At 49.0% G+C, this 18,641-nt stretch overlaps 1 protein-coding gene across 1 annotated transcript; it reads left to right on the top strand.

Moving 5' to 3' along the window:
• The first annotated feature begins 631 nt into the window (after positions 1-631).
• Positions 632-16,048, top strand: CSRNP1 (cysteine and serine rich nuclear protein 1). The gene is made up of 5 exons (XM_065666870.1): positions 632-842; positions 7,600-7,795; positions 10,114-10,373; positions 10,751-11,047; positions 12,159-16,048. Exons 2-5 carry the CDS (start codon positions 7,624-7,626, stop codon positions 13,140-13,142), a joined length of 1,713 nt encoding a protein of 570 aa, XP_065522942.1. The 5' UTR covers positions 632-842; positions 7,600-7,623; the 3' UTR covers positions 13,143-16,048.
• The last annotated feature ends 2,593 nt before the right edge of the window (positions 16,049-18,641 follow it).

The following is an 18,641-nucleotide window of genomic DNA, read 5'->3' as shown; positions in this document are numbered from 1 at the left end:
TGCCCGTGGTTGCCCAGCCCCTTGTGGGATACAACCTCTCTGTTGGGACCCACATCCATTTTGGGGTCCAAGCTGTGCCCATGGGTCCCTTGAACCCCTTGAAGCACCCAAACCCTTTTCAGGGTCCATGCTTGCTTGGGGGTCCCCAGCTCCCTGCAGTACTCAAAAGCATTTTGAATCCAAACTGTTCCCCAGCCTCTTTGTGGAACATAACCCCCCCATCGGGACCCACAACCATTTTTGGAGTCCAAGCTGTGCCTGGGGGGGGGGGGGACGGGTCTTAGTGAGTTCTGAACCCCTTGAAACACCCAAACCCCTTCTAGGGTCAACACTTGCTTGGGCATCCCCAGCCCGCCGCAGTACTCAAACACATTTTGGAGTCCGAGCTGTTCCCACCTCCCTGCGGGACAGCCCCCCCATTAGAACCCGCACCAGCTCCGGAGTGCACTCTTCCGCGGGGGCCCCCCCGGCACGGCCCCCCCCCGTCCCCGTTCACTCCGGGCGCTGCCCCGCTCCACACAGCTGTGGGACGGAACGGGGCGGTGCGTCCCGTCCCGTCCCGTCCAGCCCCGCCCCGCCGGGCCTGACTCAGCGGCCCCGCCCGCGGGGAGGGCTGGCTGGCTGGCTGGCTGGCTGGTTGGTGGCAGGAAGCCGGGCGCGCGCGGCCCCGCGCCTGTCACCGCCTGCGTCAGAGCCCGGAGTTTTCCACTGACGGAAAAGGGCAGCGCGCGCGGCGCAGCCCCGGCAGCGGCAGAGCGGGAGGCGCCGCCGCTGCAGCCGGACCTGCCGCGCCGCTCCGCTCCCCTCCGCGCCGGGACCCGCCGCCGCCGCCGCCGCCGCAGGTAGGGCCCCGCCGGGGTGGCGGAGGAGGAGCAGGGGTAGGGGTGAGGGGGAGAAGCGGCTCCCCCGCCGCTGAGCGCCGCGTCCGCGCTGCGCGGCCGTTGCGGGGCCGGTTACGAGCCAGGCTGGCGCTTCCCCCCGCGCTGCCCGCGGCTGTCGAGGGTCGGGGAAGAGCCCGTCCCCGCTGCCCCGCCGTCAAAAGGCCCGTGTCGGTTACACCGCCGCAGGCGCGGCGCAGCGACGCCGGCTGGCTGGGCTGCTCCTGCCCCGGGCGACGGGAGCCCGGCGGCACCGGGGGCTGCCCGGAGCCTCCCGGGCTCCTGAGGAGGGGGTTCCGCTGCTCGCCCGCTCTCCCGCATTTGCCCGTCGGCTGTGCTGTGCACACATACAAATACCTCTGTATTTGTTTGGGTATCGCTGAGTTCCCCCCCCCCCCCGCTTCAGATAAGGCTCTGCTCCATCTTTACGGCTGCGGTTCCAATTTTCTGATCTTGAAAGAAAGGCGGCAGGGTAGGAGAGGGGGGAGACCAGCCTTGCCGGCTTGCTCTTCCCCAAATCTGCCCGGCTGGGGATGCTTTCCCGTCGCTACAGCAACACCTACCGACCGGCGCACGGATGGACCGACGGGCGGACGGGGAGCGCCCTCCCCCCCCCCCCCCAACTCCCCCGAAATAAAAAATCGGGGGTTTCACAGCGCACCTGAGAAAAGGGGAAAAAATTGGGGGGGGGGGGCACCTCCTAAGTTTTCTCAGTATGTATTTTAATTTTGCTCCCTCCTTCCCCCCTCGGCATCCTTCGGAGTGTCTGTCACCTTCGAGTTACATAATGTCGCTGTAGGAAGAGGCTGACACGTAGGGACAGCCCTTTCCTAAAGCAGCCCTGCCTCTCCAACGTCTGTACTGACAGCGCCTCGGTGGGGTGGGGAGAAAACCCCCACGGCCATCCTCAGACCTCAGTCTTGCAGTTTGCTACGGGGAACTCATCAGCAGTTGCCATTTCCTTCTTTTTCTTTCTTTCTGTCGCTCCCCCATGAGAATATTTTTATTGTTCCTCTGCTGAGCACTTTGCAGATGAGGCCCGTCGAGGTTAGGGGGTTAATTTTCGGGATGGTGCGTGCGGAGAGGGGAGAGACACTCTGCAGCTCCCGGCTAGCCTTTAATAATTCAGCGCAGGAAATGCGTGCGTATATATAGCAGGCAAGGTAATGCACAGCGTGTACCTACAGGAGGACAAATATGGAAACCTGGAGTGAATTATTCATGAGGTGTAATCAAATAGAGGATTTTCCTAGACAAAGCACACTTTGCTGTTTTCATATTTATTACAGCACAATCTGCACTGAGTACATTTGAACCTTGTTTCATTTGGCCTGTGTCAGATAACCTTTAATGTATTTGCTAGTATTTCTTATTCACCTTTCAAGCTGTCAGCGAGAAGTAAGGGCTTGCTGGAAAAAAATCTGAAAAGCCCTCTTCTTTGTGGCCTTCTGGAAATTAGTAGATGGAGAAAATGCTTCTGATGCTCTTCCCGGGGAAGGCGTTTTGCCTGTTCAGTCTCTGGCAGGAGAATAAACTCGTGGTGTTACAAACTGATTCATGCTCCTGCTCCACGGCACGGGGTACTTTGGGCTTTGCTGTTGCATAGTAGGCACAGGCTATTTTTAACTGGAGCAAGGTTATGAAACCTTAGACCCAGCTGGGTGAATATAATCTGGTCTGAACTGGAAAGCACAGCTCGTGTGGCTGGGAACATGAGCGGGACCGTCCCCTGGAGGGTCCCAGTGGGGCGATCCCGGTCAGCCCCGAAGTTGGGAAGTGTTGTCATCGTGGAGGCTGTCACAGCGGCACTGGGGAAACCACTTAAGTAAATATGCGAAGAATTAATAGTTAAATGAATGAGCAATGAATCAGCGTTGATAGCGCAGTGATTATTAAGAAACCTAGAGGCATCACTGGAATCACCACTGTGTTAGACATCAGATATCTGGGATGGCTAACTGGGAAGTTCGGCTCCACACCCGTTTTTGGTGATACTTGCACCAAGGTCGTGTGACCCACAATAAGCAGCGGTGTGCAAATCAGCAGTGACCCCAAACCCCCGCAGGTTTACTCCACAAGTCGTGTTTGAAGCCGTACCTGGCTAAAATATGCAGTGGTGTTTTTTAAACTAATATTTACTCCTGCTAGACCTGCACAGCCACTGCGGCTCTGGGGGAGGGAGCAGGAGCTGCTCTGACTCATGGCTCAGCAGAGTTGTTAACTGGCTCCTGGCGCCTGAGCCCTCATCCTGGTGTGCTGGGAAGAGTCCACCTTGGCTTCCTGGACTGCAGGCAGACGGCTGTGATTGTAAAGTTGGCAGACCGGCTCAAAAAGTCACTGGAAAATAAATACTTTTAGTGCAGTGCACTGAGGTTTGGGTTTTTTTTTGTTTGTTTGTTTGTTTGCTTTTTACACAAATTTATTGGCAGAAGAAAATTTTCCTTCAATAGCTCATGCACAGATTTGGGATCCTTCCATTCTTTAGGATGCTCCACTGACAGAAACCCCAAAATTTAAAATCTCCTTGCTCATAGATGTTCTCCTGCAATACTGTGGGAGTTGTGGCACAAGCAAACGGAGCCGCTGGACTTGCTGGGAGAAGTTCCCTTTGTCTTGCTTGCACTGCTGTGTTCGCCTGACCGGTGCAAAGCACATCTACAACCCCACAGGATAACGCTGAAACATCTTCTCTGCATACTTCTGCACAAAGCCTTGATGCCTCTTTGTGCAGTCTCTTATAAATGGACTAACTGGACACTGGAAGGGGTTGTAGTCTCCTTCCTCTGTGCTTGGCTAAACAAATGCCAAACCTTCTTAAGTCTAAATTACTCGAAATATTTACTGTTGAGACGTCGTCCAAGAGGAGGATAGTTAAAACATTAATTCCTCGCATTCCAGTGTATTAGGGCTTTACCCTGCAACTTGCTGAGCACCAGAAATGGGACTTTGCAGATTTGATTCCCTTCCCCCCAACTAGACAGCCACCACCTCCCCACTCCCCCCACCCAAACTCTAATGCTTTAAAAAAAAAAAAAAAAAAGAGGGAGAGAAAAAGAAAGGAATGCACATCTGGGCTAAATATTTGTTAGAAAGTATTCCCAGGATAGTGGGAGTTCTGGTGCCAGAGAGGAATTCCTGCGGGTTTGATCCATTGCATTATGTACTTGTTCCAAAAGCTGTTTTCAGTAAAATAGATGAGTAAGAAGTCTTAGCCAAGAACAGAATGTCTTTTTTGGCAACTGAAAGGAAGATAGGATTATTTTATTTCAGGTTATGTAAAAAAAAAAAAAAGAGAAGGTGGTAAAATCCTGCACTCATTGGTGCCTGCTGAGATTTGCAATGGCGAGCACAGATACATAGATATATATACACCTTTTTTTCCGTGCTGCTGTACACATTTTGAGGACTTCTTTATAAGATGTCAATGTGAATTTAAGATTGCTTGCAGCATTACTGCAATTAAAATATCCTCACTGTATCTGAACTTGCCTCTGGGTTTTTTGGCTGAGTGGACAGTGGTTTCAGTGACATGGCAATGTCCAAATCACTGCTGTGGATTCTGAATTCTGCCTCCAAGTGCTGGGGTGAGAAGGGGAAGAGAGGATCGTCTTTGCCTTAACAGCAACCCCCCTGTCTGGAGGATGCTTTGGGGGTGGGTGCAAGGAGACACTAATGGGAGCAGCCCCACTACATCATAGCTCCTGGGAAGGATTTGAAAATTCAACCTGGAAAATGTCGCACCCATAAATCAGCAAAGAGGGGTAAGGCTTTCTGGATGGGCATCAAGTTCACCAGTTTTTTTCCCATTGCGAATCATGTTTGCACGACACCTACTTTGCATTAACAAAACAATAGGTGTTTTGAATAAGACAGCATGCCAAAGGTGGTTTTTTCTATGCATTTGGCTTATTCTCATAGATGGGAGAGGCACACGCCTCCCTTCATCCTTCTGCCAGACATAGCTAATCAGGGATGATGGTGCAATTTTATTTCTTGTTTTAAAATACTATCTCATACACAGCTTGCCTTGGCTCTGGCTCAGGGTTTGTGTTAATTTGGTTAGGTCGCTGGGGGAAAACGCTTTGGCTTTTTTCTTACTGTGTGGTTTGGGGGGGGCAGTTGTGGCTGCCTGCATTTGCAGGAGATCTGAGTGTCAGGGCGGTGTTGCTCTGCAGCATTGTGGCGTCCACCTTCTCGCTTCTCTGGCAGTCCTGCAGGCTATGTAAATCTTGGTAGAAATGGATGCCTGAGTTATCCCCATTTCAGCAGCATGATCTTGGCTGCTCCACCACCCCCCAGTGTCTCCCGTGAGGCTTGGTTGTGGTCAACACTGTATCTCTGAGGGCATTTGCCATTGGACGTGTCCTATGGGCTTTTTGGGAAGCTGGTTTCTCCTTCCCTTGGCTTGGCTAGACAGTGGCATCCTTCACTGGCAACTCTAGAGGCGAGGTGTGTTTTGGAGCAGCGAGCAGTTGCTTTGTGGCACGAGCTGATGCTCTTTCAAGCCACGTGCATGATTTCTTTGTAAAGATTTTGTCCCCTCTGGGTGGATAATGGGGTCAGCTGGCATGAGCAAACCTCTGGCTGCAGTTCAGGCTTTGGTTTGGACCCCTGCCGTGGATTCGGAGGGCTTCTTTGCTCTGATGGTTTCTTAAAGCAAATGTAAAACAGAGCAGAGTTTGTAAATGCAGTCAGGTAGCTGGTTTGGGCATCGTGGCTGCCTGTGAGCTCTGCTTTGCTCACAGGGTGCAGGCAGAAAAGGGGTTAACCCAGGTGTCAGGTAGGACATGTGTTGCTGGGGCTGGAGGATGGCCAGATCCACTTATCCCATCTTTTGGATTAAGGCCAAAAACCCAACAACCTGTCTGTGGCAGAACCACATACAGCAGTGGGACTGCCAGGGAAGAGGAGGAATGAAGAGGATCACCTCTTCCCAGCCCACAGGTTCAGGGGGCTGTAGTGGATGCGCTGGCCCCAGAGACTTGCATTGCAGGGAACGATTAACTTCTTCAGGATGGAGCTACTTCACCCAGGGATTTTTTTTGCCTTTTAGGGGACCATTGTCTCCTGGGAAGCTGTTGGTAAACATAATTAATGAGGGCTGGCACAGGGCTTTGAAGGCACAGTGTGTGCTCCCATCCTGTTACATGTTACTGCGCGATGCTATCGAGATACTGAGAATCTCATGGTTGGGAGGTTTTGAAGCTGGTGCGGTTTTTGTGCCGCCTGCTCAGGGCTGTCGGGAGGGCGGGGTTAGTGTTTTGTTGGGGTTTTTTGGTTTTGGGGTTGTTTTTCTTTTTTTTTCCTTTTTTCTCTTTTTTTTTTTTTTTTTTTTTCGGAGACTGAAATTAACTTCAGACATGCAAAAGAGGGTGAGAAAGTGCTACAGTTAGAAAGAAGAAATTTGGCTGGTGGAGGAGTTTCAGCTGGCAGGAGAGGATGGGGACTGGGTGTTTGGCACCCCCATATCTGTGCTGTCCCTGTCCCTGGGATGTATGTGCCTATCCCTGTGTCATCTGAATTTTAGGGATGCTTTAGGGTTTGTGTATTACCTATGGTTTTATCGGTGAGGTGGCTGCTAGCGTTCCATGTCACTGGGGCTCTCCCTTCTTGCTGGAGGAGGTTTCTGGGCTAGGGCTGCATCTCTCCCACTATGGTTGTGCCTTACAGCCTGGTGGGATAGGGTCAAAGTAAGGCACTCATCCAGCAGCAGCCTAGTTCTCAGCTTTGGGTATAGCTTCAAAATAAGCTAGCAGTGACTTACGCTGAAGCAGTTACATCTGGTGCACTGTTGCCAGCATCTAAAAGGAGAAATAGTCCATTACCTAGGCAAGAGCATCACAGGTTAGGTGGGCTCTGTTATCTGTTAGCCCATTGCAGGCAAAGTGTGCAGCTTTTGTGCAATTTCAAGAGGCAAAACCCCCACAAACTTTATAAAAGCAAAGGTTAAAGATGCAACAAAGGTTTTTGTTGTTTGGTGGGTTTTTTTTTCTTTTTCTTGTTTTTTTCTTGTGGGTTTTTTTTTTCCTTTTTTCTTCTATAAGATGAACAGGGGAAAAGCATGCAGGAAATTTAGGAATCTAGGCAAGTACAGAGCTCCTTTGTTTTTAATTAGCTGCGTTGTTTTTAATTGCTACTATGCTTGATACATAACCCAGCCTAAACAAGAATAGCTTATTGAATGGAGGACTGGCTATGAAAGGCACTAAGAGGAGAAGAGCTGTTCTTCACAGTTGATATATTTGTATTTCAGTGCTTCATTTAATAAGTCTGTTTCCCCAGGGAGCTGTAGCAAGTAAATCATGCCAACAGATTGTTCTCTGCAAACTGGCTTATTTTTGTAATTAGCAAAACGTTAAAGCTGTAACTGCATAGAAAGCGATCTGGGTGAGGATTTAACATAAAAGAATTAGTAAGCACAATGTAATACTTACTCTTTGATAACATTTGTGTTGATTGAATTGGTTTCTGGACAGTTTGTTGTGTGCAATAGTAATTTTTTTTCTGCAGCATCATAAAAAGGCAGCGAGGTTCAGCAGGTGTGCACAGCAAGGGGGTAGCAAGGTATGGTTTTCCTAGGGAGCACGTTTTGGGAATCACCCCTGCATGGCCAGGTAGACCTGGTGGAGAAGCCTTGCTGGGGATTAAAGCCATCCTGCTCATCACCAGAAACTGGCAGTATTTCCCTTGCTTTAGTCTGTGTTTCTCCTTTGTTTTCCAGTTATATGAAAAGTACGGCGTCACCATGAGCGGGGTATTGAAAAGGAAGTATGAAGAGCTGGGGGATGACAGTACCTACTGCTCCTCCTCCTCCTGCTCCCCTCTCTCCTCTTCAGCGTCTTCAGGCTGGGAGACGGATGAGGAGAGCTCCCGCGGAGAGCCCAAGCCTAGCTCTGCCTTAACACCCAGCTTCACCCGTGAGTATCTCCATCAGCCACTTTCCTGCGATCAGACTTTCCTCTGTGGTTTTTTCTGCAGCAGGATGGTGGGTTATCACCATGCAGAGACCCCCTTGGAGCACACCTTTAGGAGTAGAAGCAGCCAGCTCCCTGTCATTACACCAGTTTATCTTGGTTTTGTAATGGGCCAGCATCCTCAGGATAGTCTTCCTTAGCCCTTCCTCCCAGCATTTATCATTCTTTACACTGCTTTTGCTGAAGTCCAAATTTCCAGGAATATTGGAAGGACCTGGGTGTGCACAGGCATGCAGGGGCCTCCAAGCCAGTGCTGTGGACCAATCCCACCATCCCTTAATCCTCTGTTAAGCTATTCCATAGCCAAAACCCAAACAGACAGCAAAGGCCCATAACACTGGTTTTAGAAAATGATTAACCAGTGGTGCAATTACCATTTCAGAACTTGTTTCCTACGTAAGTTGGGTACTTTGCCAAAGAACATGACACGTTTGACATTGCCTCCACTGTTAGTACAGATAAATGCTATTTTGTTTTCCCAGCAATATCAGTTTTGAGAGCTTTTAGGAAAGCACACAGAACGCAAGGTCGTAAAATTCTTTATCTGCCATGTGAAGGGAAAAACAAAAGATACAATAGGGGAACATCTTCACAGAGAAGAAATAGTCCAACCTAGTAAATTATACTGAACACCCACTGTATATAGCAGTTAAGGTCCACTTAGCAGACATACACAAACACACAGCGGTCTGAAAAGGCTTTAGAAGTCTTGTAATAATAAAGAGTCTCATTCTTGCTTGTCTTCCCAGGTTTTGTGACAAAACAATGAACTTTTTGTATTCTCTGGCTCAATTGGAAAAGGGTCAGGAATGGGAAAACAATTTCGGAGGAGGGGTGCAGGGAGAGAGAAGCAAATGCCAAAGTGCAGCAGCTCAGCTGATAGATGATCGCGGTGGTTAACATGCCTTTTGATAAAGAGCTAATGTTTTAGAAGATTGGGTCAAGGTTATTATGAAAATGCAACACACTGTGCAAAGATACCATCAAAGTGACTGCAGGGAGCAGTGTGAAACCCCTAGCTCTTCAGCAGAAGCTGCTGATGCAGCTGGGTGAACACTTGGGGTTTTTTTTATGTGAAACTGAAATGCTGTATGTTTGGCAAGTGAGACTTGTGAAACATGGGTGCAGCTAACTGTCCGGTCTCGCACTTTCCCAGCCTTCAGGGCCAGCCAAACCAACCGAGCCCCTAGGGTTTTCAGCAGCCCTTTTGGTTAGCTCCCCACATAGGACTGCCTGTGACTCTGCCACCCAAAGAGGGCTCAGATCCAGCTCTGTGGGAGTCACCAAGCCTTTCTGGCTTATTTTATGCAACCAAGGCATCTATGCACCAGGAGAGAATAGGACCAAAAAACCACACCACTGAATTTCTGCATAGCTGCTCTTGTCCCTTACACGCTCATGCAGCAGAAAAGGCAGCTCTATAACCTACCACCACATTTCACTTTGCTTTCCATGGCCAGCTACATTCGTGGGACCTCATTGACTCTGAAACTGCCCTGGTTAATTAGTCCTGCTTCATCTGCTACGTTTGCATGTGCAAATGTGCAGAACCAGGTATCTCTGGAGAGGCTCCGCTTTAAATGGTGTGTAGCGTGTTTCAGCAGTTTAAGATAAACCAGAGTCATGTATTGCCATGTTTACCCTGGGATCACCTGCATAAAGATTAACATCTTTGCAGCTGCTATTAAATGAGTCACTTGAGAATAAACTATAGATTCATAGTTCCTCCCAGTGGATGGTGAAAGGAAGTACCAGAAAAACAGACATTTTGGCTATTTTCTGCAGTGCCACAAGAGCTGGAGCCATGCAGCACTGGAGTGTCAGTGTCCTGGCAGACACGAGCTTCTTAAATGCGGGGCAGGGTGCTTGGGGTTAAAGCAAGACAGGCATGTAGGATAGTTTGTTACTTGTTCGTTATGCTCTGCTGCATGTGAAGAATAAGCAAATGTATGTTTCCTGGAGGAAGTCAGGCAAGGAGAAGCAGCAGCCGGTTCTTAGGGTGAATCTGATCGGTGACTCCAATGCGCATCAGGATTTGGCTTAGTTTCCTCTCCAGCCTCACCCGACCTTTGAAGTGTTAGATCCTAAAACACCAGAAGCCATCAAGCGATGTTGTAACCTTGTCCCATCATGTCTCTGTTGAGAGAGTAATTGCACGTCCTGCCTGTTTGTAGTATTTACAGCCTGTTTGTAGTATTTCTATCCTGCCTGCAGGATGGCAGTACTGACTTCGAGCTGTTTCTTTCTTCCCCCATTTTTAGCCACATCTATCCTGAAGAAATCCAAGCGACTAAAGAAGAACAATGTGGAGTTTGACCGGGTCACTGTGTTTTACTTCCCACGCTGCCAGGGGTTCACAAGCGTGCCTAGTCGCGGGGGCTGTACCCTGGGGATGGTGAGCAAACACAGCTCCTCCCGGCAGTTCACGCTAGCGGAGTTTTCAAAGGAGCAGGAAAACGTTCGTCGGGTGAAACTGGAAGAGAAATTAAAAGAGGAGAAGTTGGAGGCATTGAAATGGAAAGTGAGTATAGGAGCATGGGGCTGGGTTGATGAGGAGCGGGTGGATGTCATTAGTTAATGGCCAGTCTTTCCTAGGAGCCTCTCTGAGACCTGGGGGCATTGGTTCTTAACCCTGTTTGGGTCCCAGAAAAACACAGACGCCTGTGTGGGATTTTCAGCTCAGTTCTCCACCTTTGAAAAATGATGGAAAAGACACTGAACTCTACATGTCAGGTGTCCGTCAAGTCTCTGGGGGCTCTGACGCAGATGTTGGTCCTGTCATCCACCAGCATGGGGGGCAGATATTTCTTTTCTTGTTTCTCCTGACCTGGGGGTGCTGATGGTTCTTTGTCCCCAACACATCCCTAACGCTTTGCCCATTTTTTTTTTTGCCCTTAGCTAACCATGAATGGCACAAAGGAATCAGAGGAGGCCAACCAGCTCACTATTGAAGACATCTCTGACGATGACATCGACGTCAGCAACGTGGACCTGGAGGATGGCTTCTTCCTCCAGCCCTACCCTGCCAAGAAGAGACGTGCGCTGCTGAAAGCTGTGGGGGTGAAGAAGATCGACAAGGAGGAGAAGCGGGAGCTGCACAACATCCGCCTGTCCCGGGAGGACTGTGGCTGTGACTGCCGGGAGGTCTGCGACCCAGAGACCTGCAGCTGCAGCTTGGCAGGCATTAAATGTCAGGTACTGCCCTCGCCTCTGGGCATGGGGGAAAAGCTGTGGCTCCAGCTGACGTCTGTGTTGTAGCAGGAAGGGTTTGAGCAAGCAGGATACATTTAGGACAGCCTGTAAAATACATCTGTTCCCATCTGTGCTCAGAGCAAAGCAGGCAAGAAAAGCTCTTGGAGATGCTACCCAGGCTGCAAAGCAGATACTGCTCAGGAGCATTTGATTCCCAAATCGCACATGCAGCCATCCCCATGCTGCCGCTGCAGCCATGCAGATGTGCCCAAGCCTGCCGTGTGAATGCACCCGCCCGTTCTGTCCCCACAACAATTGTACCTGCTTGGTCTTCTGTTGGAGATTGGCCACGTGGGAATGTCTTTGTAAATGAAAGCTTCTCACTTCTCACGTGAGGCTACGATTTCTCCTCCTCCCCCTGCTTTTATTTTTAGTTTTATTTCCCTTGGTGTGTCACAACTCCCAGTGTGTGCAGGCAAACGTGGGAGTGCCAGCTGAGTGTCAGCCCACAGCTAGCTGTGCAGACCACCTCTGTATTCCATTAGCTTATTATACCTTTCGTGTTATTTGTTATGGGTGCCTGCCCAGCTGTGCCTGGAGAGTCATATCCCGTATTCAGGGTGCCGCTGGGTCCCTTGGTGCTGTGGTTGCAGCCTGGGGCTGAGGTAGAGTGGTTCTGCACAGGCAGGTGGGTGCACACAGGGGGACGGGTGCTCCATGAGTGGGACACAGCCCCCCTCTAGCGGCTGCTGCTAACAGGCACATAAAGGTGCTGCAGATGCCTGTGGGGCAGTTTGTCCTTATCTCAGTGATATGGATCACGTATTAAATACCATAATGCGATATATAAAAAACTCATGTTTGCCCTTTTATGTCTTCTTTTGGAGCATTATATTTTGGTTTTTTGAAATCTTTTAACTGCAGTTTTGGTGAAACCCGACTTTTTTATGACAGCCCTTCAAAAGAACAGGGTGCCTTTTTTATTTATTTTGGTTTTGTGGCCTGCTTTTAAACCCCTCAGCTGTTACTTGGTTCCTCAAGGTGGGTGAGTTGTGGGTGGTTTCAACTCTGTGCTGCCAGGTTTGGTCCTAACCTCTGCTTCTCCCTGTGCCAGATGGATCACACCTCCTTCCCCTGTGGCTGCACCAAGGACGGCTGCGGCAACACTGAGGGCAGGATCGAGTTCAACCAGGCCCGCGTGCAGACCCACTTCATCCACACCATCATGAAGCTGGAGCTGGAGAAGCAGCAGCAGAGCAGTGAGAAAGTGGCAGAGGCTGAGCCCCCCTTTCGGGAACGGCTCCCACAGTTGGGGTGTGCAACAGGGAAGGGCTCTTTGGAGGAGCGTGCGGTGCCGCTGGCACCCGCCTTCCAGTTCAGCCCTGACCTGGAGGCCTTGGGGGAGAACAGCTGCAGCAGTGACATGACAGACTCTTCCATCTCCTCCCACCCCAGTGAGGACCTGGAGGAGCCCTACGAGAGCCTCCCCTCTGACAAATCCCAGTCGGATGTGGATGACGATGGCTTGGCACGCATCCTCCACTTCAATGACTCAGATGCCGAGGAAGAGGGTGGCCATGGTCATGATGACCTGAGCTGCTTCCACCCCACCGATTTCTTCATCGAGGACCATGGCGATGAGCCTAAGCCTGTCCCTGGCCACTTGTCCCACCTCTCCGAGTGCCTGGATGAGAACGCCAACCAGGACAGTGGCGGTTTGCTGGAGGATGCTGCTCATGTGCGGTGCGATGGACTGTCCTGCTGCACCTCATCCCCGGCTGAGCCCTGCTCCAAGAGCTACGCTGACCTCAGCCTTTCCTCAGACTCCTTGGATTTCTTCCAGTCCTTCTCAGACTATAACTTGGGACCCCTTTACAACTCCTTGAAGGAGTACGAGAACCTCGATAACTTCTCAGCGTTACAGTTTCAGTTGCCTAATTTTCCAGGTTTCCCACAAGCCGGAGACCAGGGCTCCTGTTTCTTGGAGTCCCTTATCGGTTTGTCCGAATCTGTCCCCGAAACCCCAGCCCCTTTCACAGACAATCAACTTTTGGAGGATGCCATCAAGTCATCGCTGATGGAGACGGTGAAAGTGTGAAAAGCCCGTGTGGCTCGAGCAGCAAGGAACAGCCTGAAGGAAAACCGAAGTGGGCAAACTTGCACCGAAAGGATGATGCGTTACTCAAAACTAAGGAGAAAAAAATCAAACGGAAAAGGACTTTCTAAGCAAACAAACTATTTTTGGTCTTTGTAGAACGTGGACGTTTTGACATACTGCAGCTACAATCAGTTCTCTCACTGTTTGTGCAAAAATTTCTAAACTTTCATGGTGGGGTGGGGTGGGGAGGGAGGGAAAAAGACTTTCACGTATGAGTTTCCTTGTGTTTTGTATGAAAAGACCTGTTGAGAAATACTCCTCGCTAACATTGCCAGTCGTACACACAGCCCCTTCTAGAAACGTTTCAGTGTTGCAGGAACTTTTTAAGGCAACTTTTAGAAGCTGTATTTATTGTGAAAATTTGTGGTTGGCGTAAGAGTCAGCCCAGCCGGCTCTTACGTTTAAATCGGGCAAGGTTTACAGAAGAGATCCATACACTATATACATAATCATTCTTCATCTATTTATTGCAAATTCCAGCATTTAACTAGGCACCGAAGCTTGAACTAGCATGGAACCTTATTTAAATTGGTAATACCTCAGATGTATTATGTGTACAATCATATTTTTTTTTGCATAATATATCTGTATTTATTTATTTTCTACCTGTAGTACATGAATAGCACTGTGGTTTGTCAATGACCTGGAAGGGCAATAATGTCTTCAGCAGCACCCATCCTATAGATGACCATGGTTTTTCTGAGTCTGAAAGATGTTAGCTGTTTGGTCTTCACCTCACATTTCCAAAAGAGCCAAAGGCAAGCGGCTGGGAGGGATGGGACGAATGTTTGTTCAACGTCCTTTGGTTTCTATCAGTAGACGTGATGATGGTGGCTGATCTCCGTAATATTGTGATGGAGAGCACAACACACAAAACCTTCAACTGTTCAAGAAAAAACATGAACTAGCTCTAAACAAACAAAACCAACCCAAACCCTTTTTATAAATTATTTAATAATTTATTTAATCTCTTAAGGATTTGGCCATGAGATCTTTCCCGATCAATTATGGTGCCTGAATATGCAGAGGAACTGTTAGCAAGGGTGGGGATGTAACTAGAAGGACCTTTGCGGCCCCAGGGGGTCTTTGGGAGAGCAGAGCCAACAACAGCAACACTGTGCTCATGCTCCTCAGCGAGTGCTCCCCAGCATCAGAGGTGTCACAGCTCCAAAATCTAGTGGGTCAGACTATTTATACTATATATTTTTTTCTATAGGTAAATCAGGTAAATCAAGTAAAAGAAGTGGATATGAAGGATATTGGGTTATTTATCTTTTGAGTACAGTTTTAGAGAGAAGAAAGAATAACAGCTGAAAAGAAAGCCTGAAAACCCTGAAGGCTTTTGGTTTATAGAGATTACCGCTTTTAGGAAGAATATTAGAGGCCCTCTTGGCCTTTTGTTATTTAAATCAGTCTGAGAACATGACACTATTTGGCCATGAGATGTAACTGGACATAAAATCTGTACGTCAGTGAGACACTAAGTGCCTGCGCCAGTGGTATGTCAAAGAAACAACACTGACTTTGAAACCTACCGGCTTTTAAATCCCATCTTGGAAAAAGAGGGATTTGGTGATGGGAATGATCCCTGGCACTACCGGTACTGAGGGAGATGGCAGCTTTGGTGTCCCAGCTCTGCTGCCGTGGGAGTGGGGTGGTGGGCTGTCTGGGTTTTGGAAGCTCCTGGAGGTGCAGAGACACCCAGACAGGGGGAAAACCCCAAAATACGCATTTGAGGATTTTTCCATTGTCTGAAGTGTTTATATCCCCAACAGCAGGGATGGTGATGCTCTTGGGTACCTGCTATTTCCGCCAGCAATTTAGGGAACTTCTGGCGTACGAATATGGTGAAGGCTGGGTTTCTTGGGTGTTTTTAATCATTATTATTACTATTTAATTGTACATCTTCTCTGGTATTGAGCCGGTCAACTTGGAAGTGGAGCTGACCCGCTGTGGCTGTGAGCGGGTGCTCGCCCTGTGCTCGCTGCCACATCCTCCTGCAAAGCATCACTCCCAGAGACCTCCTCGCCGGGCAGGAGGGTGACTGTAGGAATACTACTGGCAGATGGAGGATTTCCTGGATATATATATATATAATTATTGTTATTATTGTTATTTTTTGTTGTTGTCCTTTCTTTAGACTGAAAAATCCCATTCGGTTATCTCCTAGGTGGTAGTTTCTATCCTTCAGACTGCATCAAAAATACTGACAGTTGAAAGTCTGGTACCGTTTCTGTATTTATTGGCACTAATATATTTTATAACATTCCTAGGTTTCTCTGCATATATATATATTTATATATATAAAATATATGCATATATTTTATATATATATATACACACACACACTTTTTTTTAATGAATGACCGGGATAGACTCCTGCCTTTGTGGATTCTTTTTTTTTTTTCTATAATTTATTCTTTTTATTTGTGTTGGTGCCAAAAGAATTTAAAAAAAAAAAGAAGATTTTTTAAATCTTTTTCTTTCCCCAGGGCACTGAATTGTAAATATTTTATTTTTTTTTTCCTTCTTGGTATCTGTGTAAAAAAGTTGCCTGTTAAACAGTTTAAAAACTGGGTATTTATTGACACAATCTGTAATTATCTAATGTATTGATTGAAACGCTTTGGTTTCAACATAGCTTTATTTTAGCTTTCTTTGTGTATATATTGTGATTACGTTGCTTAAAGGTACAAGTTAAAAAAAATGCTTTATTTTTACCTTATTCATTTGCATTTGTTTATAAAAAAAGCATATTTGTCTAGAGCTGCTGTCTCTCATTTCATCAAAGCAATATGAAGAAATTTCCATTACACTTTCAATAAAAGAATTTTGTTTGAATATGGCAGCGTCTTCACCCTGCTTATCCTTCACTGTGGCTCAAAAATGTGGATGATGGGGGTGTGTGTGCTGTGTTGTAGTTGTCCCTTTTTTGTTCTTTTGCTTTTTCAACCCCTTTTGAAGCTAATGGGTGCTCTGGGGTTCCCACCCCAAGTGTTGAGATGGGAGCATCCTGCTGGGGCTGCCTGGTGACCTCCAAGAGACTTCTCCTGAGCTTGGGGATGCCCATTCAGAAGCAGCACAGGGCCTGTCAATGAGAAATCAACCCTAAGGTCAGAGCAAAGGGGACACCATCCCTGGAGGAGGCATGGAGCCAAGGCAGCCCATGGATCTCTGCAGAGCCCTCCTTCGTGCATGGCTCCTGGGTATGCAAAGGGGGGGACTTCACAAGTAGCCTCCAAGGCTTCCCCCTGACCATCACAGCACTGATGTTTCCTCAACACTGAAATATAGTGGGGAACACTACCAGAGCCCTGGGAGGTCACGAGAGATGCTCTTGGGGCAGCTGGAGATGCACAAGGGGTGCCCGTAAGTCCCTCTGAGTTCACTCAGAGACGGGTTTCATTGCAGAAGAGCATGCAGTGTCAGCCCCTTTCTAAGAGCACGTTCTGGCTGGGAGGGAGGCTGGGCTGGCAAGAGCAGTTCGCACCAAGGCTGGGACTACAAGGGACCTTTTTGGCAATTTGCTTTATTAATTTGAGGGCAAAAATACGATGCAACGCCTTGGCAGAGCAAGGTCCATGGCTTGGAGAGCAGCTCCTGAAGTTCCTATGGTGTTCCTGGCATGTGGCATGTGACAATTGTCCTGTTCGAGTCACTTCCTGCTCCACCAGTGTCACTTGTGTGACAAAATGCACTTTTTCCTTATTCCCTTTAGAAAAGGTACAAATCAGTGCACAGGCCTGGGGTCTGGCTGCGTTGTTTCCTGAGCTTGTTTGTCTTGTGGATGGTGGCTGCCCCTCTCTATAGGACAATTGAAAAGACAACAGTCATGGCAGCATCCCCGCCACCTAGAAACATTTAGGAGAAATCTTGGGAAACCCTTGGGAAAGCTTGGAAACCCCTTTCCCTCGCTGGCTACAAACCATTTCTCATCACCTCATGGCACCCCTGGGGCCTGGAACGATGCAGCCAAAAAGAAGCATCACCATGATCCAGCATCCCAAGGAAAAAGGAGAGGAAATACACTTCACCCTGGCAACAGCAGGGAAAAAAAGAACGGAGTGAGGATGTGAGCCAGCCCACGGTGCAAAGGAAAAGCTGAATAAAACCCACAAACCTGGATGGGGAAACACATACCTACACCATGGGCTTGCGTCCGGCAGCCCAGGCATAAGTCATGACCACTGGCATTGACCTGAAAGCGAGGGAAATGGGACCACAAATGCTGCTGTCTGGTTTTCCATCGGGAATCCATTTTTAAAGGATGCCATCTGCCCCAGAGCAGAGAGGCTCCATTAATTGAATAAACTATTTGTTACAAATTATTTGCTGCGCCACGAACGCAGCAATACTGCAAAGAGGCCTGTCCATGGCTGGTTGGAGAAGCCTGGCCCCAGTTTCCCCACCCAGAAGGCTGTGTTTGGTTGTGGTGTTGTTTCTTTTATGGGGTTTATGCTTGTAATTCCCTCATCTGATTGGGAGGGGAAGAACCCCCAGCATACAGCTGCTGCACTGGTGGGGTTTTGGCTTATGGTGATGACTTTGCACCATGCCCTGGCAAAGGGCATTGTGGTGAGGGGTCGTGCCACCCGCCAAGGGACAGTGCCGCATCCCATCAACCAACCTTTGGCATGGGCATCTCCTCGTGAAAGCAGCAGAGTTGATCACAGGCTCCTTGTGCCAGAGGAGTTCATGTCTGCTTTGGAAAGAGAGGCAGGAGAAACCCTGGTGGAGCTTCCCTGGCTGGTTGGGGACCGTCCCTCTGCAAGGTGCTCGTGTTAAAGCCATGGACCCTCTGATTTTATAGGGCTGCATCTTAAAAGGGGTGAAACCAGGTGCAGCCCTTGTCTTGTTCCCTGGTTGTGGCAGGGTTGAGAAGAGCTGACAGGGCCAGGTGGGATGTGGCTTTGAGCAACCTGCTGTAGTGGAAGGTGTTCGCTTCTATGGCAGGGGGTTGGAACTGGATGAGCTTTAAGGTCCCTCCCAACCCAAACGATTCTATGATTACATGATTCTATGACTTTCTGCCCCAGTCCAGTGGCACAGAGCCAGGACTCATGCCCCATTCAACAGCAGGCGGTGATACTCCTTCCCATCCCCAGGAACCAGTGATTCGCTGACCCCAATTAAACCCGTCTGTGCACCCCCCACCTTGCCTAGGGCTTCATCACCCCTTTATTTTCATTCATTTTCTGTTCTCCCCCCATACAGCCACCCTGTTCGCCCTGCTTGTTACACCTAGAGGCTCGGAATTACTCATCGCCCGCTTTCGTTTCATTTTCGGGTGCCTGCATGCGCTGAACCATGCGTGTAGCCACCAGACTAGAAAGCGTTTCCCTCCGGGTGGTGGAGCAGCCTCCGGAACAGGGATGAGTCATTTGATGACCCATGGCAAGCAGGGACGGGGACCGGGACGGGCTGTGACACAAGGCTCGG

This window comes from Lathamus discolor, chromosome 2, assembly GCF_037157495.1.
Source record: "Lathamus discolor isolate bLatDis1 chromosome 2, bLatDis1.hap1, whole genome shotgun sequence".
In the NCBI taxonomy this organism is placed as follows: domain Eukaryota; kingdom Metazoa; phylum Chordata; class Aves; order Psittaciformes; family Psittacidae; genus Lathamus; species Lathamus discolor.
This window is presented reverse-complemented; position numbering and strand designations above follow the sequence as displayed.